The sequence below is a fragment of the Amphiura filiformis genome, chromosome 4 (assembly GCF_039555335.1).
Source record: "Amphiura filiformis chromosome 4, Afil_fr2py, whole genome shotgun sequence".
Lineage (NCBI taxonomy): Eukaryota > Metazoa > Echinodermata > Ophiuroidea > Amphilepidida > Amphiuridae > Amphiura > Amphiura filiformis.
The window spans coordinates 56573656-56595413 of NC_092631.1; the positions used below are offsets into that span (position 1 = coordinate 56573656).

The 21758-nt window shown below is 36.6% G+C and overlaps 2 protein-coding genes across 6 annotated transcripts in view; one reads left to right on the forward strand and one right to left on the reverse strand.

Annotated features, from left to right (window-relative positions):
- LOC140151101 (post-GPI attachment to proteins factor 3-like) lies at positions 1-10364 on the reverse strand. Of its 2 annotated transcripts, none has more exons than XM_072173318.1 (9): positions 10293-10364; positions 6950-7163; positions 6431-6535; positions 5551-5703; positions 4835-4897; positions 4202-4263; positions 3410-3558; positions 2559-2763; positions 1-1271 (listed from the first exon to the last, which is right to left on the reverse strand). In XM_072173318.1, exons 2-9 carry the CDS (start codon positions 7145-7147, stop codon positions 1208-1210), a joined length of 999 nt encoding a protein of 332 aa, XP_072029419.1. In that variant the 5' UTR covers positions 7148-7163; positions 10293-10364; the 3' UTR covers positions 1-1207. The 2 variants fall into 2 exon arrangements, with proteins under 2 accessions (XP_072029419.1, XP_072029418.1); XM_072173317.1 differs by lacking the exon at positions 10293-10364 and adding an exon at positions 10119-10191.
- Positions 10365-10624: 260 nt separating this feature from the next.
- Positions 10625-21758, forward strand: part of LOC140151110 (late secretory pathway protein AVL9 homolog) — a 73188-nt gene continuing 62054 nt past the window's right edge. For all 4 annotated transcript variants that reach the window (XM_072173330.1, XM_072173331.1, XM_072173332.1 and 1 more), the window contains exon 1: positions 10625-10801. In XM_072173330.1, coding sequence (XP_072029431.1) covers positions 10712-10801 — 90 coding nt within the window. In that variant the 5' untranslated portion in view covers positions 10625-10711. The remainder of the gene's footprint in view (positions 10802-21758) is intronic.

Consider the following 21758-nt stretch of genomic DNA (forward strand, 5'->3'; position numbering starts at 1 on the left):
TATAAAGTAATAATAACAGTAACTCAATTTTCAAAAATGCCTCCTTTGGCCCCCATGGACCAGATCGTGTAACATATGATAAAACAATCCAGTGATAAACAATGAAATTCTCCATTTGAACTCTGTACCCATGAATTCTGACTAAATTCAAGTTTGAGCAATTTCAGATCCAGCAGTGGAAAGGTGTGGAAGATTTTGCTGAACAAAGTTCATCCAAGTGGGCTACCATATTCGTTCCATTATAACCGCCCATGCCCCTATAAGCGCCCACTCAGCGACTTTACTATACATGGTCCCCTATCATTATGCGCAGGAACCAACTACATCAAACATGCAAACATATATACAATTAAAATCCATATTTTGGGCCATTGTTTACATTTGCAATTATGTAAACAATGTCAAAAAAAAGCGCCCCAGGCGGTTAATGGAATGAATATGGTAGATTCATAATTGTACCCAGTTTTCAGTGGGAATTTAAGATAAAACAGCTAAACTGTAAATCTGTCACAGGTTATGAGTGGATTTCAAATGGAATAGCCCAAATGATGTTAATACAAAAAATTGCACAAAATACAAAAAATTGCAGTTGTTCTTTAACTCAATAAAAAATCCATACCTTGCTTGAAAAAATGGTAAAATCAGCTCCAAATAATTAATGCTGTCATTAAACCATAGAAGGTTCAAACAAGGTACAAGAGGCGAGCGATTCCACACGAAAGTTGGATCTGCATCAATGTGCACTCCTGGGATCTACATTCGTAACAGCAAGTGTCTGCACGCCACTCAAATCTGCATCCGGGAAATGATCGTATACGTGTAGGGCGCTGATGAATGTTGTGTGCATGTAAGGCAGTCATGGCGCAATGCAGTCTGCGCACACTGTTGTGAACAGATCCAACTTCCGGTGTGGAGTTGCCCAAGTAGGGGTAAAAATTTGATACATGCTGCAGAAACATGATTTCCAAATTTCATCTGACATAAAGAATTTTGTACCCACAGCTTTTCTTTCATATAACCAGATGACAGTTTGAATAAGTCAAGACTTCATAAAATGTAAGTACTTTACATTTGTAAGACTTTGCATCACTCTAATCTAATACCCACAGCAGCAAGCTTTTGGCATCTATTATTTTGGACGGGTGATTCCTTGGACAGAATGTCGACATGGATGTTCTAGAGACAGCATCTGTCATTTTTCGGCCGGTTATACACCTTTCTTGAATCCCTCTGAATACTGAAGAAGGTACAGGCTGTCATCAATACAAAAGCTGTAAAATGAAGTAGTAAGATATATGCTTAATTAATTTTGTCATATATATTTTATATTTTCTCAATAATACTTTTTTTTATCTGCTATTTTGCTGACAATCTGTTGTTTTAAGCTGCCATGTTTTCCAACTCAACCTAATACACTCCTAACGTTCCATATCCAAGTTGGATATACTGTATCTATTAAAATCTAATATTGCACTATGCTTCCCAATAATATTTCAATGGTCCAAGCGGCTTCAAGGCAGTGATGTCAATGCATGTTCCAGTGCGCGCAATATTAAATTGTGTGCATTGACTCAAAGAATTAGCATGTTTACACGCATGATCAAATATGGTGCATCTGTACACACCACAAATGACAAATACCTGTAAAAAAGTCCTGGCATCACTGCCTTGAAAAAGCCAAATGGAATATGTCTTGCAAACTTGCATTCCAAAACTGAAGTTGGAAGGATAATGTTTTGACTGGGCAATATAAATTGCAGTAGCATGCTTATATTTCAAAGAAAGAGGTATACAAATTTTTTTTTTTAATTGTGTAACACAACAGGTGCACAAATGATTTGTACTGCTACTGTGATACAGCTATATGTTTACAATTAGCATTCCTAATATTCACATTCAGCCATTACGTCAAAAGTATGGCAGATATGAGGCAATAAATATTACCGTATGTGTTTGTTTTTTTTCGTTTGAAAATGGGCCTGAAAGATGAAAAAAAAACTATGTAAATATAAAGATTTGGTGTAATATAGTTTGATTTGTAGGACTACTATGACAGAATAAATCTATGCAGCCTAAACATTGACTGAGCCTTGAGCTTCTTTCTGTTGTTTTGCAAAATCATACATTTCATCAGTGCTGTGAGCACTACTATATTTTTCAGCAGAGAACTTCAGCAGTCTGCCAATTTGGCGTGGTTCTGATTGGCTAATTGTATCACATCATCATCACATCGGCACCTCAAATTCGCTAGTTCTTTTTACGTGATAATCAGACAGAGCAGACGGACAGCGCTGAAGTAATTTGCTGAATGGTATAACTGAATCATCAGCATTTAATTAAGAACTATTTTGATTGCTTACAATGAGGACTATATCATGCATTGAGCCAATCACTGATATGGTGAGAATAGTCAGTAGTGCTAATAGGATTATAGCTTAAAATTGGTCAGGGATCTAAAAGCTCTATTTTGACTGGTCCTCAGATGATTATATCATGTTAACCAATCAGGAGCATTATAAGAAAGGCAGCAATGTCAATAGGGTTAAGAGTATGCTTACCTAAAAAATAAGAGAGGCATAGGTGATGTACCAGCATGCCATAGTGAATGGGCATCAAATGTCCATAATAACGGAGGAAAATCCATTAATTCTAAGAGTACTAATAGGTTGCCAATGATGACTGTTGCTATGGTTTTCCATAAATATGGCTGCCTTTTTATTCTGTATAAACTCCATGAGACCCATAATAAGGACATACATATACCTGCATGGGAAACAAGTTGGGAAATATCAGTGAAGCTTGTCAATACAATAGTTAAATGCCGTATCTAGTAACATGAATAGCAGAGTTGAATGTAAGAATGGGGATAAAATTTCTAAAAGTTTAAATGGACTATCAGCACAACAAATTCAAGTCCTACAATATTGTGTTGGACAAAAGGGGAAGTCCAACACAATATCACAGGACTTCCTCTGATGACGATGTGTGTCACACCTCGATGTGGTTGTTGTGCTGAAAGTTAGTTTTAGAAATTTCCAATATTTAGAAGAATTTGTTCACACTTTAACAGTAATTTTTTATCTGTCCCCACACTTTTCTAGCAATGTCCAAGAAAGCCTTTGCAAAGCGGCAATTAAAGCACACATGTGACAAGTGTACACACACGCAACACACACTTTGAGGAAGAATCTCGTTTTGAGATGACCGGCGAATGCAGATCAAAAGTGCTGAAAAGTGAGACACCTAACAAACAGCTCTGATAGGTTTTGTGTGGAATAACCATTTACCCCTCAATCTACCCTTTGCCATGATCTGCTATCATGCTCCCAAAACAAGGTTCTCCCTGCAAATGCATAAGAAAAAAGTGCAATTTTGTTTCTCATGCTTTTCTAGAAATGTGCCAACTTACCTACTATAACATTAACCTTCATGTTGTACCCATAGTCAAAATGAATCTTAGCTAAGTAATACACATGTCTCACATAAATGCAGAGAAGAACAAGTGTAATTGGCACTGCTATCTTCACATTCATAGAGTCCCTTTGATATGCAAAGATTCTGAAAGGAAAAGCAAAAACGTGATGGTGTACTTATTTTGAAAAGAAAAAAATATGATGACCAAACAAACAAATGAACAAACATAGATTTATGTGACCTGCTACCACAAAATGAGTGTACAGTTGCAAATTGGTAGTTTTGCGATATCCTGGCTGCTGAGTTGATGTTCTTTGTTTGTCGTGCACCTGTACAAGCCAGTAGTATGTCCTTCATTAATGGCCCATTGTGCCCCCAATTCACAAAGGGCATACTGACATACTATTGTCTTGGTACGAACCAACCCCCCCAAAAAAAGAACACCAATGTAACAGCCACAATGTCTCGAAACTACCAACTTGCGACTTTACGCCCATTTTGTGGTAGGCAGGTGACATATTCGATCATTGTGCTTTTGTAGTGTCTCTTATCAAATTAAAGTTGCAAGACCAGGGACAGGAATATATCAACTTCTATTTGTCACCCTGTGTGAGGCCACTAGGTTGTTCTCTAGCTGTGTCCAAGAAATCATCAGAGCTACCAATTCCAGCTGATGACATGGATGGGCAGTAAAAGTGGTCCTGGTAAGGAAAATTCAGAAGTAATATAGGTGTTTGAATTACTTTTTGCAAAAGTAATTTGAATAAAATCTTATTATTGTATTTACCTTATACAGGCTGTCCATAGTCCTGTTATCGTGAGAGCAAATGCAGCAAAATAGTCCAAATACTGTGAAAGACAAAAAAACACCATCATCCAGGTAGATGATGAGAAGAACAGAACGAACAAACAACATGTCATTGATACTACCTATACCATGATCAGCTTGTAATAGGTGGGACAGTGTGGATTGATACATAATGGCATACACAAAGCTGGGCACAGCACCTATGCAGACTGCTTTGCATATTGTGGGATGTGTGCTTTTGTGAATTTACAAGGGTGTAAGTTGGAACTTTATTGACATGGGTAGTAACAGGCACCAAATAATTCTTGCCTTTTACAAGCTCATATCATAGCATTAAGTACACATTGACATGAATATTTCAATTTGATATATCATTTTCCAGTGTTTTAATTCCATTTAAATACACACTCTTCTCCTATTGCTGTGACTTTGCATATTCAGCATCAGTTGATAGTCAATTCATTGCTGCAATTACCTATTACACTTACTTTTTTGTGGTATATCAAAATGTATATGGCAAAGCACAAGTTTTAACAGTTGAAGCTCAACAATACACACTTTAAAAAAGTCACCATTTTAGGTGGGATTTCAAAAGTAGTGCACATTTCATACCTCTGTCCATCCTACGTCTCTGGCATGGAAGATTGTTGAAAATACCCAGGCTACACTAGCAATCTGGAACAAAATATAACAAATATATTATTATTTTCATGTTAATTTGACTGTACTTATGCTAAATGAACAAATAAAGGAGCCCAGCAACAAATCCTCTTTAGTTGCACTGAGTACAATTGTTTTTGGTAGATGTAGGCCTAAATTCTTCCTGATTCCATCAGATTGCTGTTAGTTCTGCTTTCTTCTATGACTATGATTATTATTTATATATTTCAAGTGTCCAAACAGTGTCCTATAAAGGTAAATATTATTGTTCTAGGTCCACATAACATGCATGGTTTCTGATTATACCCTCTTCTAGACACCACCAAAGTTTTCCACATCTGGAGAAGATTCCAGATTGTCAATTAATTACTACTACTGCCTGATGATGTTATCATATTGTTTACATATAAGGTAAATGAAAGTTCACATTCAATTTTCGGTTTGTTATTTTAAAATATGTCTGTGTTTACTCTAGGATTGACAGTATGATAGGGCTATATATGATACCTCACCTGCAAGTCGGTGGATGTTTAACTTTCGAGTCAGGTAGGCAAAATATTAACCCTAACACTCACAGGTTCATCTTCTCTTTTATTCCTTTATATGTGGGATGTGTTTTGAGTTGATGTTGCCCTGCAATAATTAAGCTAAATGCACTATAAACTCACCATAGCATATCCCTGCCATATATTGCACATTGGTGCTTTCTTTGGTATACGCTGTCTCATTCTCCATATCATGTAGATGTTAGCTAAACCATTCAGTACTGAAAATATCACAGATGCTGGTTCCTGGATACCAAGAATGCGAATGAATGGCCACTGCAATTCAACACAATCAAAATGATATAAACATGTAAAGACAACTGTATCAACCTGATAGGAGGCAACCCTGGGGGTTCTTCTTAGTGGAAACTAGGGTAAAGGGATGTGCAGCAGATTTGGGGTGCATTTTATTCACTTCAAATTGTTTAGACTCTGTACATTTTCAGCCATTTTGGTTTATTGATGGCCCTCAATTTCATAAAATTTTGGTTTAAGATGTTTTTTTTCTTCAAAATTTTCTCAAAAAAGTGCTATTTTTCATTGTAGTTTAGCAAAATTTGTGAATTTTTTCCCAAAAATGTGTGTAATTTTGGGTCTGTTTTTCATCACAGCAAGATAGTTTTTCAGAGTCCCATCTGCACATCCCCACCCAAACCAAATATGAGACTCCCTAGGAGGCAATATACATGTATGGCAGAACCTACATTGGCAAGTAATCACCTGGGTTTGTGCTTAATAGTCACATATTAAGACACAAACCTAATGTAGTGTATTGTCATAAAAAAGACATTTTGTATATTTCAGTGCATTACTGTTATTAGGCAATAGGCACAACCACATCTTTTAAAGCAAGTATATCAGTTTGCTGCATGGCATACATTGTACTGCCTCTCCACTAATAAGCTCACCCTACAAAAGGTTTGATTGACAACAGTCTAAGCACCCCCTTTTCAATGCAACAGTACAACAAATTCCATCAAATTATGTCCTATATAGCTCTTACCTTTCCATAGAATTGTGGGACCTCCAGTTTATGTTTTATAAAATGATGTACAGTGTTCCACATACTGTGATATTTGCATTCTTCCTTGCAATTCCATCCTAAAAGCTGCAAATATAAACAATACTTTATGTCAACACTTAGAATTAATCAAGCTATTGAGACACAAATGTGTAAGTGAGAAAATAATTTCACAAAGTCTCCCTGGTTGAGACAAAAGCACACTGTGAAACTGTGTTCATGTCATGCATGTCATGGATGTGTACCCTATTGGTGGTTAAGCAAAAAGCTGTAAGACGAAATAAGACATGCACAAAGCTTTAATTCATTAGCTACATGTATTTGAATGGGGCTTCAATTTAATCAATAATGCTGTTTTCCTTGTTTTTTATCAAATTTTCAATTCAAAAATACCCTATGACAAAAATGACTAATCTTTCACTTTTAAGCATTTTATTGATTCACAATTTTATTTTTCAACACTTTCAAAACTCTGGGATCACTAAATGGACCTTTAATTACCTGCATGTAGTGTGGTTGCACCTCCTCAAAATGCATGAGTTTGTCTTGAGAGCTGCAGTTGGCAATCAAGCATTTCCTGAGGTAGTTTTGAAATGGAATACTTTTATCACCGAGAGAAGACAGTACAAATGGAGGAAGACATAGTAGTATAGCAGCTACCAGGAGAAGCTGCACAGCATACGGACGAGGCAACACCATGTTGAATCTCTTAGAACTGCAATAAATAGAAACAAACAAAAATGTACTCGCACTGTTAAAACAGTTAAGTCATCATCAGGTATGTGTTGTTGGTGTCATGAATTATTGTGTCAAATACCAGGATACCCTGATATCTAAAATACAAGGTAGCATACCTAGAAATTCCCAACTGAAATCAATGAACAAAACATGATGACTTTCTTGAGAACTCTACTCTCAAGGACCGTCGATGAATCGATAATAATCAAAAAATCGGCTATGCAATAATATCAATATCGCCGATATCACTTTCGGAAAGAAAATCGATATATCGGAGTTGCCGATAATGAAAAAAAAAATCCAAAAATTGGGCGTAAGCAGTGTGTTAAGGTGGTATTGGAGGCATTATGGAAGTGCTCTAAGCATGTTTTAAACAGATTAATTGAGTAGAGCAAAGCACAACTATCAATATGCCTTTTGTTTGAAGCAAATCGGACATACGGTTTTCAAAATATGTCAATTTATATTTTCTTTGTATCTTATTGTTTTTATCAATAATCAATAAAGTTAATGAGCTAAAATGGCTGGAGAAGCTCATTAACATATAATTTTTGCCAATATTTTGCTAAAATCCATGCATAAATGTTCAGGGTACTTTTATTTTGCATACTTTTGCCTTGAAACTTGGTCAAAGTGTTCCTTATATGTTCTAATGTATTATATAGTGAACCCGCCCCCTAATTTGCATATTTGCATAATTAATTAGCATTTATGCAAATTAGCTCATTAATTATGCAAATATGCAAATTAGGGGCGGCTTCACTATATAATACATTAGAACATATTAGAAACACTTTGACCAAGTTTCAGGGCAAAAGTATGCAAAATAAAAGTACTATGAACATTTATGCATGGATTTGTAGCAAAATATTGGCAAAAATTACATATTAATGAGCCTTTACAGTCATTTTAGCTCATTAGCTACATTGATTATTGATAAAAACAATAAGATACAAAGAAAATATAAATTGACATATTCTGAAAACCGTATGTCCGATTTGCTTCAAACAAAAGGCATACTGATCAGTGTACTTTGCCCTACTCAATTAGTCTATTGAAAACATGCTCAGAGCATTTCTTGATTTCCAGAAATATCATCCAAAACCACCTTAACCGCCGCAATTATGTCAGTACAGACATATTTTGAAATGTAAAAACTTCTAGAATCAATGAGACCGAGTGATGTTGATGATTTTAAGCCCATACTTAAACATCTTTTCACAAATGATTTGACACCCGACTTTTCCGCTGGCAGCGCAATTCGCAAGTATTCAAATATTTGAAGCTTAGTGACTTGAATTTTCAGGTCACTAAAATTGGGAGGAAAATCGATTTATCGATTATTATCGATAATGAGTGACCAATATATCGATTTTTAAAAATCCTAACATCGACGGTCCTTACTCTACTCCCAATTCCAGAAAAATACTGCCCTAATTTTTTGAAATTAAAAAAGTATATTATCTTGTTTTGTCAAATGAAACATAACTAAATCCTAATCCTTTAGTTAGTTCTAACTGGTAAATGAAAGTGAAATTTTAATATTTGGACAATTTGAGAAAAAATTGGGAAAAACATATAATTTTGCATGTTTTCTTACAATTGTATATTATCACAAAATTATAAGACTTGGTACAATTCTAAGCATTCAAAATCTGGATTATAGGCTAAAAAGGTGCTCAAATTTTTAATATTTTATGTTATTTTTGATAATTGGTTTATAATTGGAAAATATTAAAAAATGTATTTTCCAAAAGTTGGAATGCAAAACTTGAAATTAGTCTTTGAGCTTGATTGTCACAGCATACGAAAAATACCCTAAAAACAGTTTTTGGCCCTTATTTAAAAAAATTGATCAGATATTAAAATTGAACTTTCATTGCCAATTAGAACTAAATGAAAGGATTAGGATTTAGCTGCATTTCATTTGACAAAACAGGATAATATTTTTTTTTATTGAATAGGAAGTAGTTTCGAATTTACACATGATGGTTTGGTTTGGCTCAAGTCTTGTACATTGTAACTCAATGAAAGCCATTCCTTGCATGCAATGTGAAAACTCAAATAACCATAATTTTAAGAATAGCTTACTACTTCTATTGCATCTTTTGTTCACCTAATCCTCTATTGATACATTGAAAAAAGACACTTGATCATGGCAGTCTGGATTTGTTTTTTTGAAAAACTAATTGAACCACATAATTAGGCCAAAATAATTGTTTGCTTGCCCTCAACTGAATTTTAAAAATTGGGACGGTCGGTCGGGATTTCTTTTTTCTTCTTTTTGTACAGTAAATAGAAAAAAACAACTTTTTTCTGATTTCCAAAATTAGGTGACGCGATTGGTTCATAACAAAACACTTTCTTTCAAGCGTGTGCACAGGACCTTGTGTAAAATAATAAGCGCTGGACAGCTAGCAGTATGCTTAATTTATAAAAGGAAATCTGAAAAAATAATATTACACATGCGTCAAAGGTTTACTTTGCAAATATAGTATAAATTCTTGAAGTTCCTTAATTTTGACTGATTCGTGTATACGCCCATGGCATCAAGCGTGTGCATATAGGACCTTGTGCAAAATAATAAGCACTGTGCTGGATAGTTAGCAGTACGCTTAATTTGTATTTTGTAAAAGGAAAATATTACAGCCAAGGGTGGGGCTATGTCATGCAGGTGAAAATAATCAAATCCTGGTGAAAACAATATGCGCAAATCAATTATAAAGGCCATAAAGGCCTACTGCGCATCGTGTGTGTGATGCCTACGATTATGTTGCGTGCGTGCATAGTATGTTTTTATTTTGACTCACTTGTTGCTAGGGAATTAAGCTCAATTTGTTGCTAAGCACCCGGATGTCTGCGCCCGTCTATAGTAATAGTACTATTATAGTTAAGTTTTAAACTTTTAACAAAAATTTAAGCTTAAGCTTACTTCAACATGTTCAAGCCAGTTCATTCAGTACACTGGCACTGCACTGCACTGCTGACTGATCTGATTATCCAACTTTTTCTCTTGATTTCTCCAGACGTGTAACTTTGCCACAATCACCCAGAAATCAGTAGATATGTGTATTTTATTTTATTTTGGTTATTATAGTATACTTACAATACAAATCACGGAATAAATCAATTCTTTTGCCACAAGTACACTGACTCACTGCAGCTGATACGAGATGACCTGGCGTGACCTTCTTGTTTACATCACGTTTCTAAAATGAGAAATAGGAAAATAATGTTTTTAAATTAATCACTATTTGCATCAAAAAGTTTCAAAAATAATACATTTAGAGACTTTGTAATTTATCAAATAACAGATAAATGCAAAAAAAGTAATTTTTCATAGGAAATCGATCTTATTTTATAATATATAGGGAAATTTTAGAAAAGATCTAGCACCGCAGGCAGAAAATTGATTGCTCTTCCGGTTTTCAGAATCATTTCTGCTGCAGCAGCTGCACAACATTGGAGACCTGGCAGTATTGGTAAAGACTTCAGGCTGAAAGCTTAACTTTTTGATCTACCATCATGGCAGAGGCTGAGGAGAGTGAGGGTACTGGCCTGCCACCGATACTTCATGTTGTTGTGGTCGGGTTTCATCATAAACGTGGATGTCAGGTATGTCTTTAGTGTTATGTTGTTGAGTCATATGACTGCATGACTGAGCTGAGTTGAGTTGACAAAACTCAACATCTGGACCAGTCATCATCATGTTCATGTACATAACATGTAGACCTTTTTCCAATCAATCGATATCATAGGTCCAGCATTCGAGTTATCCGCACCCAAATGCAAATACTGCGCTCATGCATGTCAAAGGTTGACTGGAAATAGTTTGTCACGCTATGAAAAGTACACATGTACAGGGTCAGAATTTCGTTTCACAGTGCGCGAATCAATCTTGATTCTTGCAGAATAAATTTGCGGGAATCATTTGATTCTCGCAAATCATCTTCTGTGTAAACTACAAACGTTTGCGAGAATCATCTTTGATTCACGCAAATCTGTTTACGAGAATCTTTGCCGAAATTCTGACCCTGAAAGTAAACAAAATTGTGTAAACAAAACAAAGATTCATTATCAAATAGCATCACAAATTTTCTGTATCTTTTGTATTTTTTCGTATCAAAGTTTATACATGTAAGCTGAAAGTGAAACAAAACCTGTACCCAATATACAGTTCCTGTTTATACCTTTCATGAATTGTTTTGTGGAAACTGAAGTGAAACTGAAAGATGACAAAACCGAGGAGAAAATATATACAGAATTTGGTGTTTTCACATTGCGGGCACATGGGGAACGCACTTGTTGTTTCAAACAACAGACCCCAATCGATTAAGTGACGTCACAGGAAAAAGATCTATACCAAATTACCATACATCAGTCATGTCAGTATAATTTTATGATAATTGATTGACATGATCAATGGCAATGCCAGGGATCAGGACAGTGGTAGATCGAATGTGTGTCATCGGCCCTCAAGACTGTTAGGAACCCATGGCTTCGATTCATGTAGATCAGTGGTTGATATGGGCCCCTTGTATTACCGGTAGTGAAAACACTTTGAGACGCAAGGACTCGTACATTGAGGACTCGGACATCAGAAAATCAGAAATTGTCAGGGACTCGGACTCGGAGACCAAGGACTCGGATGATGAGGACAATATAGGGGCCCCACTGCTACAGAGACAATTGCAGGATCAAATGGCAGCTTATATTAGGAGTGAGCGTTATGGGGGTCAAAAATGCTTTTTTGGTTGTTTTTCTCTGTTAACAGTTTTTTTTCTATTCAACTTGACCTAGATCTCAACATGAAATGACAAAATATTTGGATATAGACCGTACAAAAAAGTGTGCAGCTTTTATCTAGTGAAATGAGTGAATTATGGTGCAAAATCCTTCAGATTATTTGTATTTTGGTATTTTAATATGATTTTGGTGTCTAAATATATAGGCCTATGTAAATGAAGTCGAAATACCTATTCTTTAAAGTTCCATGAAAATTGGATAAACACATTGCGTTTTTGTGAAAATTGACATTTAAGGTCAAAATTGATGTCTACAGTTATGCTTACATTGAACTCTATGGGAGAAAAGTGTGTTGACCCCAATGCATTTGAATAGGAGCATTGAAAATACATTCAAACGGGTACTACAGACAAAGTAAACTTGATAGAAAACTCAAATTTCGTAAGTCGGTCGGTCTTGATGTTAACCTCAAAATAAAAATTGGACAGAAACTTGTGCAAAATCTTGAAAAGTTTCTTGGAACTTTCAAAACTTGATATCTTGACCTCATGTATATTTAGACACCAAAATATCATCAAAATACTAAAAAAATAAATACTTTGCAGGATTTTGCACCCAAATGCACTCATTTCACAGTATAAAGTTTGGTGACACTTGAGGGCTGGAAACTTTTTTGTTGGGTCTATATCTAAAAATTCTGCCATTTCATGTTGAGATGGGCTAAGGGGCTGTGCAATAATTATCAGCCCCCGGGGTAAAATTTCGAGCGGCTCGCCAAAAATCGCTTGCCCCCCCCTCTCGGCCCGCCAAAAATTCTTTGCCCCCCCCTGAACAGGCCAAATTTTTGGGATCCCAAATTCCAAACTTTAAATGGTCTAGATGTATGTTGCAGCGTGGCAGTAGAAAAATTTGCATATTTAAGCGTTTCCGTGCCGCTTTCCTAAGCCTTCTTAGAGCGTTTTATTAAAAAGACGCCCTGTGAGTGCGTGCCAAAAATCGCTTGCCCCCCTCTCGCTTGCCAAAATTGCTTGCCCCCCCCTTTTGGCTTGCCAAAATGTCTTGCCCCCCAATTTTACCCTCCCCAGGGCTCATAATTATTGCACAGCCCCTAAATGGAATACAAAAAACTGTAAACGGAGCAACATAAATTTGACCCCAATATAGCTCACTCCTACTTATTGCCTTATCTTCAATCTCAGTAATTATAACAAGTGGAAACTATTATTTTAGAATTCCTTTTGGTATTAAAATTTGCTATATAGTATAACTTTTACGAAAATTGCCCAGGGCAGCTTTAATTTTTGACCCTTGTGCAGATTGAATATTGATCCTTGACCTGTTGTGGCACATACACGTAGAAACATGTTTGTGAACCTTGGGCCTACAAATGTAGACGAATAATTTGATATATTTTGAAGTAATATTTGAATTTTTGACCCCTATGTAACCCTATATGGGGCATAGTTGGCAGTGGTGATACAAACCCACCCTTTTTATTTTATACCAAAACTCTGAAACCCACCCTTTCTAAGCGTGGTTACTGATCATAGATACTTTAGTGGTTATGGTGGTCCAGGAGGTGCAGATTTGCATCCAAAGAGAATTACATAAGTTTTAGATGGCTAAACGGAATGGGATTTCAATAAATTTTTGTGTGTTTCATTTAGTGTCATTCAATTGGAAAATAGTAAGGTTTGAAATGGCAATTGTTGATTTCTAAACCCACCCTTTTTATCAGTGCCCACACTTTATATTTGGACAAACATTTTACCCAGAAATTTTTCAAACCCACCCTTTTAAGCATTTTGTGGACCCTTCAAACCCACCCTTTCTAAAGCGTGGGTTACCAACAGTGTGGGGTCATTTATTTCAAAATGCCCCATGGGTGACTTATCACCCACCAGATTTTGAATCATTAGGTTGTTAGAATAAGAAATATACATAAAATATATAAAATATAGAAAGCACCAAAAATAAATTGTGTGGACACCACCTGTGAGTCAAGCCAATTAGTCTATCATCAGCACTATTTGCTCAGCATTGAGAGAATTTGCTTTGCTACATGTACAATGTAGTTGTCAGTGATTATCCATTGAAAATGATGGATTTTTAAAAGTGTAGTTACCTGGAGCTCCAATACTTCCTGTTTTTGAATTTGACTTTTCTTTCAACTTCTGGGTTTTATTTCCTGGGTACTAGTCTTTTCCAGAACTTCCAGCAGGTGACAGGTGGTGGGTAGAGGTGTAGAGGAGGGGAAGAGATGGAAATAGAACTAAGGGGGTGAGGCCCAGGGGGGTCACTCCCATTGTGGCCTGTACACCATCCGCAATAATCAACTTTTGAAAAGCACCCTAAACAAGGATTTAACCCTTGGCTAAAACGATACCCTAAACAGGTAACACATGCCTGTTTTCACACATTAAACAGGGATTTGATTCCTTGCATCAAATTGAGGGGTTACAGTTTCACATTCTGTTGGGGAGAAGGCAAAAAACAAAAAACAAAAAAAACCACAAACATTCAGTTTCAAATCTTACAATTTATACTTAAAGGTGGGTGGTCATATTTTGATTTTTTCATGTTCTGTTTTCTATTTTACATGAGGCCTACCTAAAAACATTCTGTTTGTATCCAAGTTGTATTACCCCAGCAGTTTTGATATGAGGAGCAAAAAGGGGTATATGATTCACATGAACAGAAAATGCTGTGTTGAAGTGGATAGGCCTTGCAACATGCGCATATTTTTCCCAGGGTAAACCAGGACTGAATGCTGCACTATTACAGTTCAACTTTCTACACTCTACAGGATATTTATTTGGCAAATAAAGTGAAAATATATAACCAATTCTGCAATAAATATTCAGACATTGAAATTTGTAGAAAAGAAGAAGGAATTTGAGTTTCCCTCCCAATTTCCCCTTGAATAGAGACAATTTCCCCTCAATTTGTAATGTACAATATGCAAGGTTGTTGACTTGTGCTTGATTCTCTTCCTATCAGACATAAATGATAACACACATATGCGCCTATGGCACTATCACTATCAGTGATGATTTGGTAAATAAAACATGATCAAAAATCAGCTTTTTGCATTTTTGTAAAGAGTACATACACGTGTGGTGCCATTAATTTTCACACTTTTCGCGGCAACACAGCTACCGCGAAAATAAAAACACGCAGATTGTATCTAGGCCTATGTAAGAAAACTCAAATCGCGAAAGTGTGTAAAATTACACACAAAAAAATTATCACTTAAATTCCAGTACTAGGAATGCAGCTGACAATATAATTAATGGACAGCTCATTTCAATTTCCTTTATCTGTTTTGTAATCCTTTTGTAATCTATTAATTTATGTATTTTAAGTCCATCTTGTATTGGTCAGTCAGGTGATATATCCCATTTGTAGTAACCCCTGAACAAGTTATATAATCCAATTTCTGTGTATGATCGCAAATGAAGCGATTTATACATGTTGGGAATCTATAGACATTCAGAACTTCAGAAGTAGTTTTTATAACTGATCAACAACACTTGGTACATGTACACAGTAAAATGTCATTTCCAATGGCAAAGACATTTTGGTATTAGTTACCTTCATAATAATAATAATAATAATAATGGAGGGTTCTTAGTAGGCGCGCAATCTTCAAAAGAACTCAAGGCGCACAAACAATAAAGACAAACAAGTTACATATGTGAATCCGGAAAAGCACGAAGAAAAAGATGAGTTTTAAGTTGCTTTTTGAACTGAGTAAGCGAATGTAGTGATGGAGGCTGTTTGGAAGCGAGTTCCAAACAGCCGGGGCAGCGAAATGAAAGGAGCGTTCACCAGCCGATTTTAGATTTACACGAGGAGATTTCAATAATCTTTCAGTCAGGCCGCGACAAATTTTATTTTTTAGCTTGCCCGATCGGGCAGGCAATATCCAAAAATTGGTTGCCCGAAATTAACCCATATTCCCGGCAACAAAGTCACATACCGTACTCATAATGCAGTGCAGTGCATAGTACCGTAAGTGTGCCGAATTTGGCAGTTTCATTCTTACGGAAATCCAATACTTTTCTCAGTTAAGTTGATAAATAAATGAGTATTCATGAAATGCATAAAAAATGAACATTTCATTCAATTATTTCACTGTTTGTTTCTTACATGTGGAAAATAATGTGTATTTTATGTGAAATTTTGTCAGTAAAGTCACGGCGATTTACGTATTTCGCCAACCACTAGTACATCTCAATCTCAATCATATGCAAATACATGGCCAGCTGACGTCATTGACGTCATGATATTTGCACAAAACAGGTTCTATAATTGGCCAAACTTCCAATACGTCACGTAACGGCATGATGTTCATTAGCATATATACATGTATATGTCTGCAAGTCTGGTGTGGGATACGAGTGCCTAGCGAAATTTGAGTTCCATTTCAAGAAGTTTTCTACTTTGTTTTGACGTTTTTTTACTTCTGTGAACACACCAAGTTGGACAGAAATACTCCATTTTAAATCATCAAGCTTTAATTGGTTTAACTTTAGACTTGCCCGATCGGGCACAGCTCTTCAGAGTTTTAATTGCCCTACAAAAAATGTGATTGCCCCGGGCTATCCGACAGGCGATTTGTCGCAGCCTGCTTTCAGTAGAAGATCGAAGTGATCGAGCTGGTTTGTACGTGCAGAGCGTAGCAGACAGATAAGTTGGTAAAGTATCTTCAAAGTGCCGAAAAGCAAAAACAGCTAACTTATACTGAATCCGAAATTCTAATGGCAGCCAGTGAAGCTCATATATGACGGGGGTGATGATATGCTCATACTTCCTTTTCTTCATGATTAAACGGCCGCGCAATTTTGTATTCTTTGAAGTCTGTTAAGTTGGTCAGTGGTGATACCAGTCAAGGACGAGTTACAGAAGTCAAGACGTGATGTAATAATTGAATTGACAAGACATGTGATGTAGCTTTATCAGACAGATAAGGCCGAATACACCCAATACGTCTTAAAGACAAAAATGATGAACGGCAAACTTCACTGATGTGACTGGACATGGATAACGTTTGATCCAATCTCACCCCAAGGTACTTAACAGACTCCTGTATTTTGATATCAGAATTCAAAATTGTGATGGAATTACTAGCAACCTGCATGCTTAACACGCGAAGTGGTGCCCACAATCATAACCTCGGTCTTATCTGTGTTTAGCATTAGCTTATTGCTGTCCATCCAACATAAAATGTCACTGATACATTCTTGAATTGCGATCTTAGTTACCTCAATCTTCTTAGTTACCTCAATCCGTACAAAAGTGGGCACGGATTTGAAGTAGAATCATTAACAATGACAGATTGGAATCTTTGTGACACATATGAATGAAACCATTTAAGGACATTGCCACTGATACCGAAAGTGATTTCAAGGCGTCTAAGAAGAATTGAGTGGTCAAGCGTATCAAACGCAGCACTGAGGTCAAGGAGGGCAACGAGTGAGACAAATTTCTCATCAGAGTTTTTGAGCAGGCGGTCTATGACACTCAGTACTGCGGTTTCAACACTATGACCCTTCCTATACGCAGATTGATTTATTTCCAATAGGTTATTTTCAAAAAGGTGTTGCTGCAATTGACGAAGAACCACTCTTTCGAGAAGTTTTGAGATGAACGGTAGATTGGATACCGGTCTGAAGTTCTTTAGATTATTACAGTCAAGTCCATGTTTCTTAAGAATTGGAACTACAACAGCCTCTTTAAGTTTAGATGGTACAAAACCTAATAGAAGAGACTCGTTAATGATGCGAGTGATTAGAGGAACCAGGCTCTCGGCACAGTTGGTAGTGGGTCCAGGATGCAGGTTTTATTGGGCATTTCCTTCATCATAGCAACAATATCCTCTTCACAAACCTGAGAAAAATTATCAAACACTGGACCTTCATAAATAGCAAAGCATGGAGGCTGGCAATGCCGAGAATCTAATTCCTCTCTTAGGCCTGTTATTTTGTCAGAGAAGAATTGGCAAAACTTGTCTGGCAATTCATCTACAGGAATATTAGATGGAAGGGCACGAGATTTTGATTTGCCCAGAAGCTCATTTGACACATTGAAAAGTTGTTTGGTGGAAAAACCGACAGAGTCTATTTTACTTCCATAGTAGTCTTTCTTCGCGGCAGTAACATGCTTGATAGTATCGTTCCTAGCGTTAATATACAACTCTTCGTGAACAGACAGTTTTGTCTTGCGCCAGAGTCGTTCGGCACGTCGACGCCTACGTCGCGCATTCCTGACTTCTGTGGTGAGCCAGGGGGCGGATGGTCTATCCTTAACACTGCGAGTGGTCAACGGAGCATGCTGATCGAGTGTCTGTCGGAGGGTATCATTATAGGTATCAAGAAGACTATCGACAGTCAAGTTATTCATGCTAAGGGACAGCACAGACAAGTCCTCTTTCAGTTGATCTGTATCAATTGCCCGCAGATTTCGCGAGGTCACAACACGTTTAGCAGGAGCAGGTCTTAAGATGATAATCTGTCCTAAAATAGCAAAATGATCCGATATCCCACGATAAATACGAACATCATTAAAAGTTATGTGAGATCTTTCATTCCGTACTACGGCCCAATCGAGAATATGATTTTTAATATGGGTAGGTTTATCTACAAGTTGCAAGAGTTGAAAGTCGGATAACACAGCATTAACGCGTTTCACACAAGATTCATCAGGTTCATCGAAGTGCAGGTTAAAGTCACCAATGAATGACAAATCACTGTTTGAATCCGGCAGTATGAGGAAAGCATATCGACAAAGTCGCATGAAACCATTAAAAGTTACATTATTCTTCTTGGTATGATGGATTCTATATAAACAAATGCATGTAACTGAAAGTTGGTTAACACATAACTTCATTTCAACACTTTCTCAAAGGAAGAGTAGTTCAACAGAGTAAATTTGACATATCTGGATAAGTTGGATCTAATGATGAAAGCAATTCCACCTCCTCTTTTTCCGCAGCGTGGGAAAGAGTAAGACTTGTAACCATGTGGGGTCGGGGACTGCTCTATAATCCGAAGGTTCTATAATCCGAAAGTCCTTTAGTCCGAAGGTTCGCTAGTCCGAACACGTGTTCATAGCATTCGTTATTCCGAATTTTAAAAGAGGTTCTCTAGTCCGAAAAAAAAATTGAAAAGGGGTTCTTTATTCCGACGATTTTTTATTTCGAAAGTTCTATAGTCCGAATTTTAAAACGGTTCTCTAGTCCGAATATGAAAATAGTCTCTATAGTCCGAATTTAAAAAGGGTTCTATAGTCCGAATATAGAAATAGGCTCTATAGTCCGAATTTTAAAAAGGGTTCTATAATCCGAATACAGAAAGAGGCTCTATAATCCGAATTCAAAAAAGGAATCTCTAGTCCGAAATTGCAAAACGGTTCTATATTCAAACGGATACCGTGTTCTTTAGTCCGAATTAGTAAAAGGTTCTATAGTCCGAATTTTTAAAACATTAACATAACCTCTAGCTAAATAAGACTAAAGCAGAGTTTATGGTAAACGAGATGACTCTGCTGCTAAAAGGGCGTACACCACCAAATCACGATGTAATGTAGATGGATTCCAGTAAAAACAAAAGTCTTTTTAGAGATATTTTGGCCTTTCTGTGTAAAAAAAGATGCATGTTATAGCTTAAATAAATATTTGAGACCTGCACATGAACTTGGATCGCCAAAAAAGTTGCATAACACAATTTTTGAATAAAGCAGGACCTCGGATTGAAAAATGGCCAGAAACGGGTTTTCAGGGTAGAGTACGGGTCGAAAATGATGATGATTTAATCACAAGACTACCCGTACAAACAGTTTACACCCCGGGCACCCCCAAATCGCAAGATAAAACTATACTTTAACTATTCTGTAAATTAATTTGTTTAAATGACTAAAATTTGTTTAAATGAAAAAGCCGCAGCATTTACATGGCGGGAAGGCGCTATGAAAATTTGAACTCGACATGACCGAATACATCGTAGAGTATTATTGTATGGGCGTTAGCCATAGGCTAGAGCCATACTTTAATTTTGTTTTGCAATATTTGTTCGCACGTTTAACGGGTTATCTAGCCACTGTGTAGATTGAAAGTTGCAGAGTATGTAGTATGTATGCGAATGAAGAAGTAGATAGATTTTCTATAATAATATGTCTTCAGGAGAGGAGAAATTTAACAAAAACAAAAACACCTAAGTCCGTCAAATGCACGAATAAAAATATGTGTAAAGTATAGGCCTATGCACCATTGGGGAATTGCCGCAGCTGATTAGAGTCGTTCATTTCGTGCGGTACCTGATTAGAGTCGTACATTTCGTGCGGTAAATAGCGGGCAATGGGTGTATTTTTTGTTTGCTTTTGTATTGCTTTTTGGAAACGCTCGCACTTGCTATAAAGTCTTTCATTTATTTGCACAGTCCTAGTCTCCTACACAGCCAATTTGTGTTGGGCGATCCGAACAAACATCGTGATAGCCACATACAGTCTGGCCCGAGGCACAGACTATCAAGTGTTTGTTTACCAGTGACCTTCAATAAAATCGATACTGTACAATGTAGTACAAACATGCTATATACAGGGTGTCCCTGAAAGAACTGTATCGTTGGAAACTTAATTGTTTGGGTATTTTAAAGCCAAAACTAAACAAAACTAAATACTTGGTGCGGTTCAGCAATAAATCAGCTATCACATACTTGTTGTTTGAATTTTGACAAAAAGACGAGAAAGATTTGAAATTTAATAAGATGGCATAATCACTGCGCATCATAATTTTTACTTCATTTACTGTATAAAACATACATCTTTTGACTCATTATGACACCAGATATTTTTTTTTTTGAGAAACAAAAATCCTTCCAAACTTTACATAGAGCCAAAAAATTTGTTTTCGTTTGTTAACGTTTGTTTTAATACGCAATCACTCGGGCACACCCTTTCCAACGAAAAATGAAAACTTTAATCTCAACATTTAATTTTGAGCATGGAGAAAGGAAATCATAACTTCCCTCTCGTTCCTCCCTATTTTCCCCTTCTGTTTTTCTTCATTTTTTCATTTTGCTTTTCACCTTTCCACATTTTTTCTTCTCAGACAACCCTTGCTTACCAAAAGTAATAAATTTTATTTAATTTATGACGACACAGCATTCTGTCATCCCTGTCTAGCCCCGCTCCAAAGGTCTGACCTGGTTGGTTAAACCGGCGCAGGCCAGTTGTCAGAACTGCAAATCAAACCGGGAAATCAAATGCAGCAAGGTAGAGGTTGTAATATCATACACATAGCTACCTATACCTTGCTGTGTATAGTGAACAGAGCACGTGTATTTTGCTCACTGGCAAACCGAAGGTGTCAATGAATGGGACAGTATGAATGGATCATTTTCGAAGTTTATGTTGTGATGAAGTTTGGAAGTCAACATGTGCGATGATGCCGAGTATTGGGGAACAAACCAAAAGATCAATGACGTCCTATAAACGAAACTAGTTTCGTTTATGGGGGAGGGGTAAAAATACTCGATTACGTCTGTACAAAAACATCGGTCTGAAGAATTTGTCATTATTATTATTATGTCAAAATTTTCAACATTTCATTATTACGTTTTTGGCAGGAAGGGAGGGGGTCGGCTGAGAAATGAAACTAGTTATTGCGTTTATAGGACGTCATCGATCTTTTGGTTTATTCCCTTATAGGGTCTGCAGGGGTTTTAACAACATGCCTAAACTTGGTCAGTTGTATTTGTAGTTGATGTTCTTACAGAGCTGAATAGATTTCGGAGTCATCCAAGGTGACGCAGGGATCATCTGAGGT